Raw genomic sequence first — 20,124 nt, 5'->3', positions numbered from 1 at the left:
TAGTGCTGGGTAACCTGGAGTTCCTGTTGGTTTTGCAAGAGCACTATTAGTTCATCTGATTAGCTGTAGATTATTAACACTTTGTGGATCAAAAGATTCTGCCTAATATAATTTCCGAAATGAAGTCTTGTATTTGCATACCTTTTTATTGTAAGCAATGGGAAAGTTCCTTACAAAACATTAAAATCTGTCTTTCCTGCCTACAGTGAAGGCTGATCTAGCAGAAGGAAGGTCTCCATGCTGGTCCTGCCTAAGCTAACACAGGTTGCTACAGGAGCGTTAGTCTCTTATAGCTATATTGTCTCATTTTTGTGACTGTTGGAAGGAAGATGGAGAATTATTTGGTACAGTATTTTGCTGGAAGTAGGTACCAAGATGGATATGGTAACAGTTATATTCTTTAAAATTAGTTTCTGGTTTGGGGATTTAGAACTTTTTCAATTTGCAGAAAGATGAGCATGTTAGAGGAGCACCTACAGGAAAATATTTCACATTGTTTAGATGGAATATTGGTTTGTCACTAGGCATAGAAAATGGGTAATGATATGACTGCTTATAGAAAAGAGGGGTTTCAAGCACATATCTATATATTCAGAAATCTTTGATTAATTTCTGGCATTTGAACATTGAAGGGCTGTTTTCCTCACTGCTGCTCATTTTAACATTGCATTTTTCTGTCTTCTCCTTTGAATTTCTATTTTCTGTCATTCTGTCTTTCAAATCCAAAAGCATATAGGAAAGGAGGCAGCATTAAAACATGGATTTTAAGGAGTATATTTTAATTTTTTAATTTTTTATTTTTTTATTTTTTTTAGTTTGTAGCAGATGCTGGATTTTAACTAGGGATTGCAATACAGTATCAGGAGAAATATCAGGAGAAATGTTTTTACAGGAAGCATGGTGCTGGTAACCTTTTGGGGTTTTTTAGGATCGTGTATCTACTGTAAAATGGAAGCTACTAACACCAGGATATGTCAGAATTTTTACTGAAGGAATACTATGGTGAGCTAAGCTGTTGTATAAACAAGAAAGATTATTACTAAGAAAGAAGTAAAGAAAGATCATTACTAAGTAAAAAATTACTAAGAAATGCACTGAACAGGAACAATCAGTTTCAAGGATATAATTGACATTATATACATCTCATTATGAAGTCTTTGACAGTACAGGTTTCTAAAGATACCCTTATGATATTTATTGCCCTTTAACGTATCCTTTTTAAATTTTTCAGTTTTTACAATAGCACTTGGCTCAAATCATAGGAGCAAAAATCTAAGGTATTTTCTTGCCTAAGAGTACAACTGAAAATATTTGTCAGGAATTGTGATGTTTTCTAATGAAGAAGGTAAGTTCACTGTTTTAAAAATATTTTTATCACTTCAGAAACTTAACCATTAGTGAAGTCAATAATTCCCTTATAATTCTAGGTTTGTGGTCTAGGGGGTTTTTTTTAAACCATTTTTGAGACCAGGTGGTGTGAGTAATGTATGTATTTTATCTTTGTTTCCCAACCTGACTAGTCAAATGTAATACAGATTTTAAGTATAAATGGTGAGCATTAGTTCCAAACCCCGAAGTATCTCCATTGCTTTTTTCCATCTCCTGTGCACTAAAAAGGTAATATGCATGTTTACAGTTACTTCAAATGAGACAGTGATCTATAAAGGACCAGGAACAAGTACGGGGCAGTTTGGCTTCTGAGAATGTATTTATTTCTAGTGACACCATCATATTATTCAGTTCATCCAGAAACTTTCAAAAACAATTTTAATGAACTTTACATGCTATGTGTAGATTACCTTTTTGTTAAGTTACGGTTTTAGATTTCAAGACGTTTAGATTTCCTTATCTTCAGATCACAAAGATAGTGTATTCAGAGAGCTGGGTTTCAGGTTACTTTGTTTCATGGACTTGGTCCTGTGTCGGATTAATTTGAACAGAATGACATAGTCAAAGATTGTAAAGATTCAAGGCGTGTTAACATGCTTTTCTGGTTATTTCAGTTTTATTTATCTATTTGTTTGTATAGTTATTACATTGTGCATTTATGCTTAAAAATCGGTTTTGGTGTACAAAACTCTGCATTGTGGATTAATTTAATGACTTTCAACCTTATGTTCTGTGTTATCTCTTTATGTTTCATCTGAATTTGTTGGCAAGACTCTAATATGCTTTAATACTTCCCTTGTGCCATTGCATGAGATCTGAAATTTAATAAAGCAGTTCGCTGTCTGGCATAGACTCTGTTTCTTATTCCTTAATAACTCTTTGCTAGTGTAGTCCAGTACTTGTGAAGTTGAGAAGGGCAGTATTTTAAACTAGCATTGCTAACAGTATGCAGTATTGTTCAAACTATTACACAGATATTTAAATACTCTTAATTTTTTTTTTGACAATCCAGTAAATAGAATGTAGTCTTATAGTTGGAAAGTTCTTGTTGTTATAAAATTCTTTTACTTATGTCTAAGCTGCTGCAAGGAACTGTAACATTTTATCTTCACAAAGAGATAATCACTTTTTATGTTTCTAATGATAACATTTGTGAGTCAAATGATAGTTCGAAAGAACCTCAGAGAAACACGACATCTTAAGCAAGAGAAGAAAATTAAGGACTTTGTCTTAGGACACTATCAAACAAGTTGCACTCAGTGGACAAATACTATTGCACTTTTATTTCAGTTTCTTCTAGCTTGTGATGTGGACCCTTCTTCTGTCCATGCTTTTGCTACCTTTCCTTTACTGCACTTTTTCTGTTTTGGTGTGTTAATTTGCTACATAACACAGCACAGAAAGTTAACCATAGCACACTCAGGAACAGATAGATTACTACCTAATAACAATCAGATATTGGGGAGAGCTGGGAAGGTAATGAATTCCAATTCTTGCTTACTTAAAGATCAGGGAAAGGAGGAAGACCACCTGTTATGCTGAGCAGCGACTGATGTGTCCTGCTAGAGAGAAGGAACTGCAGCAATGGAGACCTGGCCTTCTAAGAGCGTGTTTTGAACAGCTAATTGGATGGGTGTATTTGCCCTAGCACTAAATCTGTGACTCTTTTTGTTGTTAAACTAAAAAAAAAAGATAATCCAGCAGCAGAACAAGTGTGCTTCTCAGCCACCTATTTAACAATTTCAGTTGTTCTTTCCAGTTTTTAGCTAGCTGTCTCTGGGTAGCTGTTTCTCTCCTTAAAGTAGTATTTCTCACAACCTGAATCTCACTGCTCTGCTACTATGCATTTTAAAGCTGCATGAGAGAAACAGTTAGCAATGATGCTGAAGATTGCTTTCATTGCTCCACACTATATGTTCTGTAGTGTAAAATTTTAAGTCTTCTTGGATTAATATATATTTTACTTAAGATGTAAACTTTGCTTGAATGTGGTTTTAATTTACAAAAATTTTGTTCCTGTAGTAAGGTTTGCAAATGGAAGTAGGATTATAAATAGATTGCAAGGTGAACAGAAAAGTTGGGGAACTAGTGTTTTAATTAAGTTTGAAAGTCCTTAAACAGTTTCCTTCCTTAACGTAATTCTCCTGATAGTTTCTTATAATGCTTCTGCTTATAGAGCAGGCAGTTCACTACTTTGTTTTCTGATGGAACATTATAAAAAGGATGAATAAGGTGCTGAAGGCACTGAAGAGAAAACAGTTTTCTTAGTAGAGAATGTATCTATTAATAAAAATAAGCTTCAAAATACTACTACACAATGCAGCAGTGTATGGTATCACATTATGTTTTAAATCAATGAAAAAATTGATACAGAATATTTTGTTGGCCTAATAGTAACAAAGTGTCCTTTCTGCTATTGCTTTTGTTACTATTACTGGTTTTCTCTAAAACTGGCTTTTAATATGTTTTAATTTCAAAGTATGTGTAAATTTTTTCATCATAAGGAGGGGATTACGTTCTGTTCAAGGTGATTCTACATTTTAATACATCAATATGTGTGCATCAAACCCAATGTTTAGTTTGGTGTACTGAAGAAGAGATGTGATGGGGTGTAGCCTTTAAAACAGGTCTAAAGCTGGCATAACAGGTAAGATTTAAAAAAAAGTCTTCAACAGATTTAGTTGTTTCTACCTGAAAAAGAGCTTTTAGTTGCAGTATGATTTAAGGGAGAGCTGTAGGTCTCATTTCAGTAATGTAATGATTCAGAGCTCAGATTAGATTAGGGAAGCTGCATGTGTTTTGGGAGGGGCATAGCCTAGCAAATCTGTGTGGCAGAGGCAAGGGCTAGCTACTTCTCTCCTTTACACGTACATTCTTTTGTCCAAAAAAAAAAAAAAGGCATGCATGTTACTAAGAGTAATGTATTCTTTAGAACTGAGCTGAGTTGCACCTGATGATATCATAGAAGTCATCTGAGGATAGTACATTTGATCATAATGTCTGGGTCTATATCTACTGGGTCTGTAGTTTCCATCATGTTACTTTCTTGTAGTCACTTAATCATATTTCAATGAGAAAATACCATGCCAGTTGATGTTAAACAGAGATACACATAAAATAATTCAGACTAATTCAACACTGTTTTTTCCTAGATAAGGCTGTGAAATACACATAATACAGACTGTCTTATTCCATGTATTAAAAAACAATTCCCTTTATTCCTAATGCTCCTTTCCTTTTATTATTTTCTAAATCAAATGCATTGACAAATACTTTGATGTGATGCATCATCTTCCTTAAGTCAATACTAAGCATAGATTTGGTCTCCTTGGGGTACCCACCCTCACTTTAGCTAAGCTTTTCCCAGTTACTTCCTCTTTATTCTTCCTAGTTTAACAGCTGTATGTTGCCAGTGGACCAAAATATGGACTGTGCCATCCATTTCACTGCCTAGTAACTCCCTTGAAATTCTGCTCCTCAATAAAGTTCTCCTGTAAGTAAAAACTGACTCAGCATGCATTAGCTGTGACTGCTGAGTATTCATTTGTGGAAATGTCCACAAGTTAATGAGCTCATATTTGATGGAGCTCACCACAGTAGATTACTTGAGGGGCAATTTGGTGCTATGGCTAAGCTGGTGTACTGGCAAACTGCTACCATAAGGGGTTTTCCCCACTCTGGGTGAAGAGTACGTTTAAGACTGCTCCTCTGATGAAAAAAAAATTCTTTGATGGTTGTTAGTTCTGTATGCAGAACCACTCTTGGTTGCATCTGCCAGTGGCACACCCTGTGGCTGCACAAATCACACAGTTTTACACTAGAAAAGCAGCAGGCATGCACAGCTGGAGACAAGGAAGACTAGAAGTGAGGCTGCTTTTTGGCAGTACATGGCCTTGTCATTATTTCAAACTTCCAAACAAGAATACAAGAAGAAACATTGTGGCATAATTTTCTCAGAAACTCTTCTACGTCTATGAAACAACAAGCCACTCTTCAATAGAAGTACTGACTAAAGGTTTTGCACCTTTCCTACCCCTTCCTATGCCTGCACAGGATTCTGAATCATGCCATGTAACTATTGACTGCTGACGAACACAGTAAAAATCTGATCTGGCTCAGCTGGAAGACTGTTCTTACCATTAGTCTCCCTCCTTAGGGTCTCTTCTTTGTCTTCAAGGATTATGTGTGCAATTTAAGAGTGTTGCTGGCATGAAGAGTCATACTACTCAAAGTAAATGGAAAGTTTGAAACTACTTAAAGAACATTATAAATGAATCACAGAATCATTAAGGTTGGAAAAGACCTTTAAGATCATCAAGTCCAACCATTAATCCATTGCATCCAACTGGATGCAATGCTTTAATAAAATTTAGATCAAGATCACTGCAATAAATGACTACTTGCTGGTGGGATAGAATGTTTTGGGTAAATGCTGCTTGCTTCTTGGAGTTAGGATTCACTAATTACCGATGATAAGTTCCTGGCATCATTTTATATCTGACTTCCTGACTAAAAAACCTGGTTGCAATACTTGTATATTGAAAAAGTATGTAAAACTGAAATGTGTGACATGGTAATGTGACAGCTTCCTTTTAATTATTGTTGCCTGAGGCTAAGTTTGACTATTTTGAAATGATGGAAAGTTCTGCTGTATTTATGCTTTGAAAGTTAAAAACTGAAATTCCTGCATTTTTCAACAAAGAGAATCCTTGGAGCAGGCGTGCTGTTGGATTTTCTACTGAGCTTTAGGTCTTTCCCTGATGCTTATGGATTTCCTAGAAGACTGCAGATTTCTCCACTTTAATTGCGGTAGCAGAGTTCCTTCTGGATAAAAAGCCAATTTAGTGCTCAAATGGAGTAAACTAACTTCTATCATGAGGTATCAAAAGAAAGTAAATATATCCTATCTGTAGCAAGAAAATACAATGTGATGAATAGAAAAAGAATTTAGAAAGCTCAATAAACCTGCCTGTAGTAGTACAATTAGACTATTGCATGTTGAATCAAAATGGATTTGTGCAGTACTTGTTTAGTAGCCAAGTAAACAGAGCCTTTTTTTTTTCTTTTTCCAAGTTTTCTTGATGTCACAGCAGTTTCACATATAAATATGAGAATAAAATGTTCAGCCTACTTTTATTTTTTTAAATGATTTCTTGGTAATAAAGCAGTGAGAGCTAATTACATTGTGATGGTATTATGTTGCTGGTTGTGCTGACTAAGTAAAAAGGCAACATACATGCTTAAATAGTTCTTTTGACTAAATGTTCAACAGCAAGTTAACTTTTAACAGAGAGAGGGCAAGAGGTTCCACCATTAAAAAGTAAATTCTGTTTGAAACTGGTGTTTTAGTGAATATCTTGTGACCTTATGGAAGAGCATTGACTGAGAACCCCGGAGATAGAAGTATGAGAGAAAGGTTATGATTCCAACTATGAGTGTTAGCAATGTCATCCTTTCTGTATCAGATTTTTCAAGGTAAAAGATTTGTATCAGAAAATACTGAGAGAACATTGTACTTCTGCAGGCTTGTTATTTGTCTTATTAATTTTGCCATAATCAAGTTTGACAGGCTTCTCTCTATTTTTTCCAGCAGACAATATTATTGTTGAAGATTAGTCAGATGCCTTCCATCCATTCCCTGCCTCACATGCCATGTCATGCAAGCTTTGAAACACTTAGCACATAATTTAAACAAATGACTAATTTGGCAAGCATAATGGAAGGCACGCATACTGTCCTTCAATTGCACAAACCCATTATGGAGCTTTGTTACGTCAGCTTCTATCTTCCAGAGGGAAAAGTCAGAGGATTTACTTACAAGGGCTGTGTAACTCTGGATAGAACCAGTAAACGTTTCTGTAGCTGCTATCAAGTAAGACAGAGGTTAGAGATGGAGCTGAGAGAACAGCCATATGAAAACTTTGGAGATATTGTTTTCAAGCAAACTACCACGAAAGACATTCTCATTGAACTGTACAAACTAACTGCTGAAAAAGAAAAACTGTTATCCAGTCTTTTGAGATCACATCATATTCTGGGCCTTAACACAGGACATCAGGAGGAAAAGCGACAGGAAGTTTTTGGAGTCCCAAAGCTTAAAGGTGGCAAGTATTCCAGTTTTACACATCAGCAGGAGTTCTTTTTGGATTCCACAAATAGAGACAATTTGAATCACAAAAAAATGAGGAAATGTAGAAGTAAAGAGAGCTTTGAGGAGTTCAGACACCGGAAAGGGGGAAAAAAGATATATGAACAACATCTTTCTTCACTGAGTATGCAAGACATGCAACTGGAAAACAAGAAGGTACTCCCCACAAGATTTCCTACTAGGAGTTTTCCCTGTTCCTTTTCTGCCTCCAGTTGGTTAACAGGAAAAAGTAAGGATGATTTACCAGTGGACTACAGTATACAACCAGAAAGGTGGATAGAAGAGGAGTGTTTTCTTGAGAGCAGCAAAGCTGTGAAACTGGATGCTGACTTACCAAGTTCTAGCTCAAAAGACAACAATGACATGGTCGCAGTTGAACTAGTGGATAGTGGAGAATGCATTCCTGAAGTTATGAAGGTACAACAGAGTATCACTTTGGTAAAGTCATCTCAGGATCATCTAACAAACAAACCTGAGACATTAAGTAAATCTGCAACTGCTAAAAGCTTGAAAAGTAGCAAGTATACTGAGCTGGTATGCAAGGATAAACCAGGAATCACAGCTGTTGCTGAAATACAGGATTCAGAAGCTTGTATTAAAAAAGTTGCCAAACACCCTGCAGAGTCTTTACCTGATTTTCACAGAGATAAAGAAACTATTTCTCCTGTTCTACCAACAGTACGTAATGAGTTTATATCAAGAACTGATATATACTCCATAGGTGAAGCTGCTGGAGATGCTAGAAGCACTGTGCTGCAGGAAAAGCAGCGAGACGGCTCTGGTTTGCAGTACAAAGCAGAGAGGGCACACGTTACTGATGAGTCATGCAACCTTGTGGGAGCAGTCAATAAAGCTCTTCTGAAAGTTATAAGGAGTGACAGTTTAGATGAAGCTGCAGAATGGAAGAGACTGCAACAAATTACAAGAGTAGACAGAAACCTGCCAGGCTCAATATATGAGAAAAGAACCACGGTATCCCGGGGAAGCAGCAAGCATTTATTTTTGAACCTGCCTGTAAATGAAAGTCCTGATATTTCTCAGACAAGTAATAATCTTAAACTGGAAGAGAAAAGGCTGCATTCACCCTCGTTGGTAGCAGTGAGTAATGTTTCTAGTAATTCATATCTGCTATCTAATACACACAAACAAATGTCACCTATTCCTTCTCCGTTATCTTCGAGACTGCCTAGCCCGCAGCTGCATCATCGGATACTCCCATTAACAACACAGAACACTGAGGACGAATCTATGTTCCGTGACTATGGCAGTGGGAGACATGGTGCTATAAACCTCTCTTTCAGTGACTTGGAGCCACAGTTTTATCTGAAGTTTTCTGAACCTGGAGAATTGGGATTTGCCACCAGACAACCAGGCCTACATCAGAATGCAACAGCAGGGCATTTTGAAAAGCATGCTGTACAAGAAAAGTTAACTACTCAGACACAGCAGAATTTCTGTCCAGGTCAGTCCTATTTCATATTTCATTTTTAAACTAACAGAATTGAGCAGTCATGAAAGTATTGGAGTGTTTTTTTTTAATACTAGCCTTTAATAATAAATAGTAAGTTTGCAATGAAAGTATTTTTCACTACTTAAGGATTGAGTGAAAAGTTGTTGTATTTTTTAAACAAAAGTTATAGCTATGTAAGATTTCCTTTCAGATGCATTTTTTTATGTCAGCTTATATTCAGTCCTGTTGTTACTGAATGACCTCTTCATCAATGTTAATTAAATATTTTTCTATATAAAATGGAAAAAGGTTTACGTGCGTATTTTCATGCTTTTCCTGTGCTGTGTTCTAGGCCATCAAAATGTTCTGGTAACACTTATTATGCAAAATTTTCTTTTTTGTTTGTTTGGCTTAACTGATAGAATATTGTCTGGGCAAGCTAATTTACATTGTCTTAAGTATAGGGCTAGTGCTTTGACCATTTAGGTACAAGAGGTTGATGTAAATTCTGTAACAACAGAAGGCTTGTTTTTAAAAGGACTGCATGCAGAAGTCATGTTACACTGTATCTGAGTACAGTGCATGGGTTTATTTATAAATATATAGTGTGAATATAAAAATGCATAAATATATGGCATACTGAATAGCTATCTCTGTTAGCTAGAACTTTAACATCTATGCCCTTCATTTTTCCTGTTAGATACAGGAAGACTGGAGGATCTAATTCTACAGTGGTCTAAGTGTGGCTTAGACTGGTCCTTATGTGTTGTAAGGAGGGCTGACAGTGCACAGTGACATGATTTCACTATAAAATGGAAAGAAGTGCTAATTTGCAGCCTTATCACTTTTCATGGAAAATAGGATAATTTTCTATAGTCTCAAATTAAAAGGGAAACTAGAAAACAATATGGAAAAAACCTGTTGATAACTGTATTTCTTAGTATTTACCTAGACTTGAACCTCTTGTGTGATACATTTTTCCCACTCCCACCCCTGCTTCACTTTAAAGTGCGTTTGGGTCTCCTGCCATACCTTTGGCTGATTCAGCTCACTAAAATGGCACAAAAATATTCTCTCTTTCTCTCTCTTTTTTTTTTGGGGGGGGGGAGGGGGGAGTGGGGATGGCAGAGGGTAGTCTGCCATTTTAGTTACCTAAATTGCCTCGCAGGGTGGCCCAATGAATGACTGACAGAGCTGGTGCAAGATGAGTTACAAGATTCTGCAGTCTAAACCAGGGAGGAAGACATGGGCATAAGGAGAGGGGGTTTCCAAAAGGGGAGGTGAGTAGGGATGTGAAACTACTACCTTAGCTAAAGGGTGTTGAATGCTGCCTATGAGGCTTGCATTTATGCCTGTTACTTCTAGAAGTTGCTTTAGTTCCACTCAAGACTAAATCAAATTTAGAGTGGTGTTTGATGAGTTAACAAAGCTGATGCAAACACTTATTGGCAGCAAAAAAGATGGGTGTTATACCCGTGTTCTTTTGTTCCTTTCTTGGTTCCTGTTGTGCTGTGTTGTCCTCTCTCATTACTTCTTGTACTCATCATATGTTTTGGTGAGCTGGTTTAGCTCACGAAACCAGCAGAAAATTTCACCCCTTTTTAAGTGGCAGAGCCAATCTTGTTCTACCTGCTTCACATTAGTATTTTTTAAATTAGTTTATCATTTAGGTTTGTTGGATGTGGAACTGTACCTGTTGTGCTGTGCTCTTGTACTGATTTTGCCTGGGATAGACTTAATCTTCTTCATAGTAGCTTGTATGGTGCTATGTTTCAGATTTGTGATGAAAGTGGTCTTGATAACACACTAATATTCTAGCTTGTGCTGAGCACTGTTTGCACAGCATCGATCCCTTCTCTGTTTCTCACTCTGCCCCCCCCAGTGAATAGACTGGCGAGGAGACACACCTGGGCAGATGACCCAAACGAACTGAAGAGATATTCCCTGCCATATAATGTCATGCTCGGCAATGGGGGAAAGAGGGGGCTTTAGGGGTGTTAGCCATCTTTTGCTCGGGAACTGGCAGGGCATCAGTGTACCCATGGGAGACGGCAAGTGATTGATTTTGCATCACTTGTTTTGTTTTCGTCCCTCTTCTTCCACTTATCCTTCGCTTATTAAACAAATTTTGTTTGTTTGTTTGTTCTATCTTGACCCCCAAGTTTTCTCATTTTTATTTTTCCTTTCCTCTCCCCCCCAATCCCACTTCGGGTGGAGGGGAAGTGAGTGAGCGATTATGTGGTGCTTATCTGTGTTGTTAACCCACAACAACTCTGTAAGAAACAAAACAAAACTCACACACACACAAACAGCATCTGTTGGCTGAAAATCCTGACTGTTAAGCAGAAACATCTTTGTGGAGAGAACAAAGTGCAGACAAAACAAGACCTTAGTTCTCCTTTACAGTTATCTTGCAACATTACTACAGATAGAAAATATCACTGCAACTTTCTGAAAGATGTAATACTAATCTGGGTTGGTTTCTTTTTTGTTGTTTGTTTTTTGGGGGTTTTTTTTTTACATTTTCATGTATGACTGCATGCCAGCATTATTACTGGTGTGTCAGAAAATCTGTAACTTTGAGGAAAACTTTCCTGCTTTGCTGGCATAACTAACACTGTAGATATGTCTCTGGATCTGGGAAAATATAACTTTCCATTTTGTTCTGAATCAGGGGTGGAGTCAGTCTTATTAACAGAGCATTGGGAGTACCACTCTTCTGTAAACTGACCTAAGTGATAACTGACTGTAGTGCAGTGGGGCAAATGATGTATTTCCAAATTTAACCAACGTAAGGGATGTTAAGATTTACAGCTGTAAATTTGCAGTCCTGGTTTGAACTTTATCAGATTCCTCCCATGGATGAAGAGAAAAATTCAAGACTATTGTTCAGATTTGTCTTTAATAGGGTGCTATTGTGAAATGATTTCTTTCAAATCTGGTCTGTTATTAAATGGTGTAAGTATCTACAATGAATCTAAGAGTTATGGACAATTTTGTCTGACTCTTTATCAGTCCAGTTGGTTGAAGGATTTGTTTCATGTCAAAAATGCTGGTCTTAGGAATGACTTTTCAAAGTTATATTACTCTCACAGTTTGCACTACTTAATACTGCAAAACATTTGGAGCCTTTTATTACCTGTGTAACTTTGTATTTGGAAAACTTCATGAATGGGTTAAAATATTTTAATTTATTAGTTTAAATAATGAATTGGACTCATCATACAGCTCTACACATAATTTTCTCTTTCCTTATTGTTTTAAATCATGATTCCTCACTCTCTCTCTCTCTGTATAATTGGAGAATATTCCTTCAGTCAAAACTGAAACGTTTAGCGAAAGCAGAGTGCCTTTATTTCTGTACTTCCACTTTTTCTGCAAGTTCAGTTTCTTTACAGCAAATACTTACGGCACAAATTTCGTAGCCTCATTACACAAAGTTTTTTCAGTAATTCACTTGAAAGTACAGTTTTCTGGATCTTCCTGTTGAAGTGCAACTGCTGACCATGGGAACAGGCCACAGCTTTTATCTTAGCAAGTTAACTATTAACTGGGAAGAATTTATAGTTCAACAATAATTATTTAGCATTTTTTTCTGTAAGTGGGACTGTGAATCAACTTTCCTATATTTGCATGTAATAGTTCCATTTGAATTATCAAAATTCAAAGTAAAAGCTTTAGAATAAATGAAAGCTTTCAAGAAATAAACTGTTCATCTTCAAGCAACAAAAACAAAAGTACCAACACTAAAATTTCTCATAAAAAGACATTTACTAAATCCTCAGAAACATGCTTCCTGCATTTCTGTAGGAAGTTCTTTCTACTTTAACATAAAATACATTATGCTTTTATAGCCCTGGAGAAGCCAAGCTTGCTTTTGAAACGATCCTCAATATATCTGAATATCTGTCTCAAGGAAAGGTTTTCTGAGTCTTTTAGTTCCTGACTGTGCTTCTCTCTCAAGTTGTTCACGGTGGTAGGAAAAAACTAGGGGGGGAATTTTCAGAGCTGTTTTATTTAATTACAATGGAATGACACTGATATGCCCTTTTACTAAGTATTATCTGAAAGAGGAGGAAGATTAGTGATATTTTTAGCAGTTACTGAAGTGAGTTAGATTCAGAGCAGGAAACATAAAAATAAAAATCTCTGGTTATGATGTAACCCCTATGACTTAGGGCAGGTCAGCCAAGACATCCCATTATTCCAAGACAGTGACTGATGACTGTGCTTTGAGTCAGGATGAGACTCGGATGGGTCATTCATCACACTTTCTGGTTTATCTATTAGTGCTGCTGTGGAAGAAGAATAAAAAACTGGGAAGGGGGAATGGTGACAGCAAGAAAGAGAACAAATGAGAAGAATGGTGTTACCCTACCCCCCCAGTCAATGAAGATTGCCCCATTTGTGATATCTAGTAGTTGTGAAAGAAGAACATATCCAACAAACACAGAAATCCAAATTTTCTGTAGAGAAACTGAAACTCATGTGGGATAGAACTGAATGATTAAGGCTTGTGCCAGGTAAAATGGCTGAGCCTATGGTACTGTAAGGGACGGGTCCATTCTCTCCTTACTATCTTCCCTTTTCCCAGCAAAGGCCTCGTCTCTCACAATCCCTCTCTTTCTTTTTAACAACTTTGGTGTTTTTAGTGCTTTTTGGTGATTTGAGTCGGGTCACTAAGCAAGTTGAAAACTGAGCCAGCAAGGAGAGATGTGAGTAGCTTTTGCTGATTTAGTGAGCTGAACCGTTCACTAGTGATCTGATGAAAACCAAAGCTACAGTGAGAGGGGACATGAAAGTGTGCTGCCAGGAGGCAGGAAGGACAAGTGAGCAAGACCACCCCTTGCTGGCAGCATGAAATCATTAGATCTCCAAAACCTCAGTTGCATTTAAAACCGGAAGCCAGGAGGCTGGCTGGGATTGGCTAAAACAGAAGTTGTGGGGAGTGGGAGATAGAGGTAAATGAAGTTGGATGAGGATGTGGAGAGACTGCGATCTTTTAAGTGAATGGTATTAATAGTGAGGCAGGAAGAACAAGAGAGGGTGGACAGTTGAGAAAAGGGAACTCCAATGGACTGGGTAAGGAGTGTGGCCTTGGCTAAGATGGAGAATAGGAGTGGAGTATCAAAAAACAAGTTGAGCATGGCAGGTGAGAGTTGAGAGAATTAATTTTGGGGGGAAATGGGCAAAAGGATCTGTAACCATTAGCACGTACATCATGGATACAAACTTAACAGTCTTGCTGATGGTCCAGGAAGTCAGTGTGTAATACCATATGGAATTCTGGAGATGCAGGGAAGAGAAGGGAGGAAGAAAAAGAAAGATGAGGTAAAGGGGTTTGGTTTTAAAGTCTTAGAAGTTATAACGCTTATTGTGATGTAAGGAAAGCGTCTTAATTGCTGGAAGAGGGAAAGCATCTTAATTGCTGGAAGAGGTTGGTGAATACAATTCTTCAGATTATTTCTCAAATAATTTTGTTTAATTGACTAGTAAGATATATACCCAAGAGTTCCTTGTAATATATTCTGGATGTAATTGTAGTTGTACCACCTATCCCTGCTGATTATTAGATGGAGAATGTTGTGTTTGCTTGTTACTGACTATGAGAATTTTATGGCAGCAGTTCACTTTCCATTAGAAAGAAATGAAAATTAGAATTCTGGCAATTCTGTATAGTTGTCAAAAATTATGCATTGCTATTTGAAAACATGCCAACTCCTAATGGCTATCTCTGGGAGACCCATTTTACAGTCTTAAAATATAATAAAAGTACTTCAACCTATAAAAGACTGTTTACTAGAATATGAATGAATACTTGAATAAGTATTATTCTTAAATTGTTCTAAGATCATGAATCCTCACATTTTAGTACTCAAAGGTTTTTAAGGGAATGAAAAGCACAAAATGATATTTTTATTTTAGTACTTCGCTTGCTGGTAGCTGGAGGAACAGTTTTGATAATTGTGCTCTGAGGGCTGCCCTACTCCTTATGGCTTTTAACTGCCAGTTAAAACTGGGTTTTCCCAATTTTCCTGGGTTCGTTTGTGTTTGCAATGTAAACATAGCTTGCTTCCATGTGAACAAGAATACTCTGCTTCTACAAATATAGGAGTTACATAGTCTTAGTTCTACACATCGGTAGCAGGTTGAAGTATCCATGTGAGTAAGCCTTAGTTTTGAATTTGTTTGGGTGTATTATCATTAACCACAAAAAATTAATCTGTTGCAGTGCCAGTGTTAGAAGACTTATAATTGAAAAGTGGGATACAGGCAACGTTTTATCTTAGATATTTAATGAAGGTAGCAAAAATAATGAGTATAAAGTTACTATTTTAATTTTATTTTTCTTTTCCTAACAACTAACCCTTTAAGCTGAAAAGGGACAAATAAAGTCAGTTAGAGAAATTCAATAACAAGACCTTATGATGTGCTCCTGAACCATGGTTTTGGAAAATGAAGTTTCATATAAACAAAACTCTGTTTGAAGGCTCTTATAACAGGAGACAGATGATGATATATTGTTTTTGATGTTCCTTTTATAAGGAAGGGAAGGGTTTGGAAATACCTTCTCTACTTGAAGTGGTTCAGAGAATTGCTAATTAGCATTTTAAAAGCACTATAGCATTCTGTCCATAACAAGTATGTACTTCATGAGGTAAGTTTGCATATAGGTCACATGGAAACATGATGCATAGTTTCTCACAGGTAATTCACATGAAAGTAGTATACATGAGTGTGTTGCTTCACTAAAAACAGCTTATTCAGAGTGCATGTTCTTTGAAGATGCTATAAAGGAGTTAAGAATTTTGAGACTGGGGTAAGAACAGAATCACATAAAAAACAAAAGAGAATTAATCATAGAATCTCAGAATCATTTAGGTTGGAAAGGACCTCTTGAGATCGTCTAGTCCAACCCTCTGCTCAAGCAGGGTCACCTAGAGCAGGTTGCCCAGACCTGTGCCCAGTAGGGTTTTGAATTTCTCCAAGGATAGTGACTGGACAACCTCTCTAGGCAACCTGTGTCAGTGCTTGGTCACTCTCACAGCAAAAGAGTGTTTTCTTGCGTTCAGGTGGAATTATGTATGGTTTCATTTGTGCCCATGTATCCTGGTTTCGCCTGGGATGGAGCTGTTTTTCTTCTCAATAGGTGGTATAGTGCTGTGCTTTGGAGTTGGTATGAGAATAATGTTGATAACGTACTGAAGTTTTTAGTTATGGCTAAGTAGTTGTAGTGCTTATACTAAGGACTTTTCAGATTCCCATGCTCTGCCAGTGACGAGGTGCACAAGAAGCCGGGAGGGGGCACAGCCAGGACAACTGACCCAGACTGGCCAAAAGGATTTTCCCTACCATATAATATCATGCCCAGTAAATAAACTGGAGTTAGCCAGGGGGCTGGAATTGCTTCTTGGGAACAGGCTATAGATCACTGAGTGGTGAGCAATCGCTGTATTGGGCATCACTTGTTCTTGTACATTCCTTTGTCAGTATAATTCTTATTGTTATCGTTGTTGTTTCCTCCTCTCTTGCTGTCCTGTTAAACTGTTTTTATCTCAAACCACGAGTTTTTTCCAATTCTCTCCCCTGTCCCACTGTGTGGGGGGCAGTGAGTGAGCGGCTGTGTGGTGCTTAATTGCTGGCTGGGGCTAAACCATGACACCATGACACTGTTAAACTTTTTTTTTTTTTGCTGCAAGGATGCCTTGCTGGCTCATCTGCAACTTGCTGGCCACCAGGACCCCAAGGTCCTTTTCTGCAAAGCTACTTTCCGGCCGATTGGCCCCCAGCATGTACTGGTGCCTGGGGTTATTCCTCCCCAGGTGCACCAGTTTATACTTACACTTGTTGAATTTCATGAGGTTCCTGTCAGCCCATTTTTCCAGCCTGTAGAGGTCCCTCTGGATGGCAGCCCTGCCCTCTGGGGTATCAGCCACCCCTCTCAGTTTTTTCTTATCAGCAGACTTGCTAAAGGTGCACTCTCTCCCATTGTCTGGGTCAGTAATGAAGGTATTGAATAGTATTGAGACCTGGGATACACCACTGGTTTGTTGCCTAGTTTCAACAGGAATTAGTGCCATTGATCACAACCTTCTGGACCTGGTTGTTCAGTCAGTTTTTGATCCATCTCAGTGTCCACTTATTTAACTCGTACTTTGTCAGCGTCCCTATGATGATGTTATGGGAGACAGTGTCAAAGGCTTTACTAAAGTAAAGGTAAACAATACACACTGTTCTCACCTCATCCACCAAGCAAATCATCTCAGTATACAAGGCAATGACAGTGATCAAGTATGATTTCCTCATGCCAACTACTCCCAATCACTACCTTGTCCTTAATGTGTTTGAAAATGCTTCCCAGAAGGATTTTCTCCATCACCATCCCAGGGATTGAGGTGAGAATGACTGGCCTGTAGTTCCTTGGATCTTTCTTCTTGAAGATGAGTGGTATTTGCTCTCTTCCAGTCTTCAGGAACCTCTGCCAATTGCCATGGTCATTCTGTTTGGCCCCATGGATTTATGTACATCCAGTTTGTCTAAGTACTCCCTAACCTAGTCCTCCATTAAGGGTAAGTCTTCCTTGCTCCAGTGTTTCCCTCTGATCTCAGGAGCATGGGATTCCTGAAGGCAGGTTTTACTGGTAAAGACTAAGGTGACGGAGGCATCAAGTACTTCGGTCTTTATGTAATTTGTCACCAGTTGGTCTCCTCCATTCGTCAGTTAAGTAAACTGATAATTTTTCATGGTTTTCCAAACTTGACTAGTCTTTCCACAATCTCTCTAAACAAAGAGCGAGCTCATAAGCGCATCGAATTTGTAAGATTAATTATAGTGGTGTTCAAAAGTTTGTAATCCAAACTCAGGTCATATAAATCCTGTTGATCTATTTTGGTTATTTAAAGTTATTGCCTGACTTCCACTTAGTTCTGTAAGATAGATATCTTCTTTGATATGGATTTCTGTTGCTCCTTCTGTAGACAGTTGCAGGCTGTATCTAAAAATTTCCAGTTAAGTCTGCATGTCCTTTCTAGATATGTAATCTTGCAAAGTTTGCTAATAGTATGTCAAACTAAAATCATAGTCAGTATATAGCTCCTTAATGGATCTTTGTTTTCCTGTTATATTCAATGCACTTACTCATCATCCAGTCTATTACCATTCCTTCAAGGACATCATCGTATGTTCTCTTATGACACTTGGTAATGATAAAAGATCATTAATACTTCTTCCCAGTGAAGTCAAAATCTTTTTCATAGTAGTATAAACAATATAAGGCAATGCTGCATTGAAATTGTAGATTTATGGCAGTTTGAAATGAGTGTAGACAGGACTGGAAGTTCAAGACAAAGTCTCTGAGTTAAAAAGACCCTCTGAAGACTGACCTTGATAGATGCTGTGAACAAATAGCTCCTGTTTTAGTTGGATGACTTCCCAGCATGACACACTTAAGCAACAGTTATATTTTCATCTCTCTTTGTAACATGTGACTCTTCAGTCAAAGGCAATCAGTGAGGGGAAACCAAGTGAATTAAATTGGAATGAAAAACCAGAGACAGCTTAATGTTTTGTGCTGGTCACAGATTAACAATTTTCTGTTTCATGGGAGGGAGGAAAGGCCAAAACATTCACACTGGTTTACAGATTGTGCACTCACTTTAAAAGACTTACTGTAATGAAATGGCCTTCTTCTTTCACACTATAAAAAGATTTTCTTGAAGTAAAATACTGGCATAATGTGGAAGTTGTCATTTATTAAATCTGTATGTATTCTGTTGACTTCTTAAAACAAGTCGATAGAAATGGTTCAGCCGGCATTTTTCTTGATGGATCAGGTTGATATATAAATTGATATCAAATTCAAGTATTTAACTCTGTAAGTATGAATTAATAATGTATATAGGAATTTTTAAAGGCTGTAATAGCTACTCTTTGGTGTTTTGTCTCTGAAGAAGTGACATTGCCCCAAATCCAACTTGTAAAAGTGGTGAAAAAAATTCTGCGTATTCCCTGCTAAAAGTGTACTTTAAAATATATACAATGAAAATGAATAAAGATGCAATTTATGTATTTGTAGTATATCAGTAAATAATTTTGCATAGTATTGCATGATTTAGATGTGACATTAAATCTATAATAATACATTGAAATGATACTTACAAGTAGTGAATATTATTTAGGAGTCATAACATTAAAATACTGCACCTGGTGGTTTAATGATGTATTTAATTGTTTGTGTCAAAGGAAATTTTCTTTGGGTTTAGATTATGACTTGCATTTAGGTTATGGTGGCCTCTCATTTGCTCGAAATGTTTAGAATTTTCCAGACCATAGTCGAAGATCTTTCCAGGGTTGTGTTGTTATGTTGTTGGGGTTCTATGAAAAATATGATCTATGAAAAATATGTTCTATGAAAATAGAACAGAGACAAGTCAGGATCCATGGTTCCAGGGTTGTGTTGTTATGTTGTTGGGGTCAGTGAGATGAAAATAGAACAGAGACAAGTCAGAATCCATGGGATGTGTTTTACTGGAGGAATTTTAAAGGCTGAGTGAAATTACCCTTTACCAGAACAAGAGGTGAGTAAGGAAGGAAATATAAATAATTCACAGTCCCTCACCTGAGTGACATTCTCTGTATACTGCTACTTGTAGTGTCCTGTGTGATAAAGATTTTGGTGATCTGTAATATTCTACCTTTTTTTTACATTTAAATTTTGGATGTGTAAAAGTGAAAAGTGCTATTTTTTAATACCGTTTGCTATTACAATAAGGGGGCATGTGGGACACTTTTGTATTTTGCATACAATGAAGTTCTCTGAAGTAGTCCTAAGCAATCACTTAGCATTTCTTTGCTATCAGTACACAATCTAATGATTTTTGACTTGGATAATTCAAAACTACAAAGATTAAGAGTATAACTGATGAGTGGTTTTGCTAAATGTGACCATGTTTACTCTCATTTCTCTTCAGTATGTTGGCAAATTAAGCTGGAAAAACCGTGTGTACTAAAAAAGACTGACTTTATGGAGATAGGAGTTCTGAGTTTCCATTCTATAACTTCTTCAGTGATTCCTGCATTTGTGTATCTGCCTTATTAGTAAAAATATTTTCTGATTTTCATCACCTGTAAATTGGAA

At 37.1% G+C, this 20,124-nt stretch overlaps 1 protein-coding gene across 1 annotated transcript in view; it reads left to right on the top strand.

Moving 5' to 3' along the window:
* Window positions 1-7,105: 7,105 nt before the first annotated feature.
* The window catches only part of LOC104617023 (formin-1-like), a 43,924-nt gene continuing 30,905 nt past the window's right edge, over window positions 7,106-20,124 (top strand). Inside the window, exon 1 of the mRNA XM_010282233.1 lies at window positions 7,106-8,999. Within this exon, the coding sequence (XP_010280535.1) occupies window positions 7,106-8,999 (1,894 nt within the window). The remainder of the gene's footprint in view (window positions 9,000-20,124) is intronic.

Source organism: Phaethon lepturus, unplaced genomic scaffold (genome assembly GCF_000687285.1).
Source record: "Phaethon lepturus isolate BGI_N335 unplaced genomic scaffold, ASM68728v1 scaffold622, whole genome shotgun sequence".
In the NCBI taxonomy this organism is placed as follows: Eukaryota; Metazoa; Chordata; class Aves; order Phaethontiformes; family Phaethontidae; genus Phaethon; species Phaethon lepturus.
Note: the sequence above shows the minus strand (reverse complement) of the source record. Positions and strands in the feature narration are given on the sequence as shown.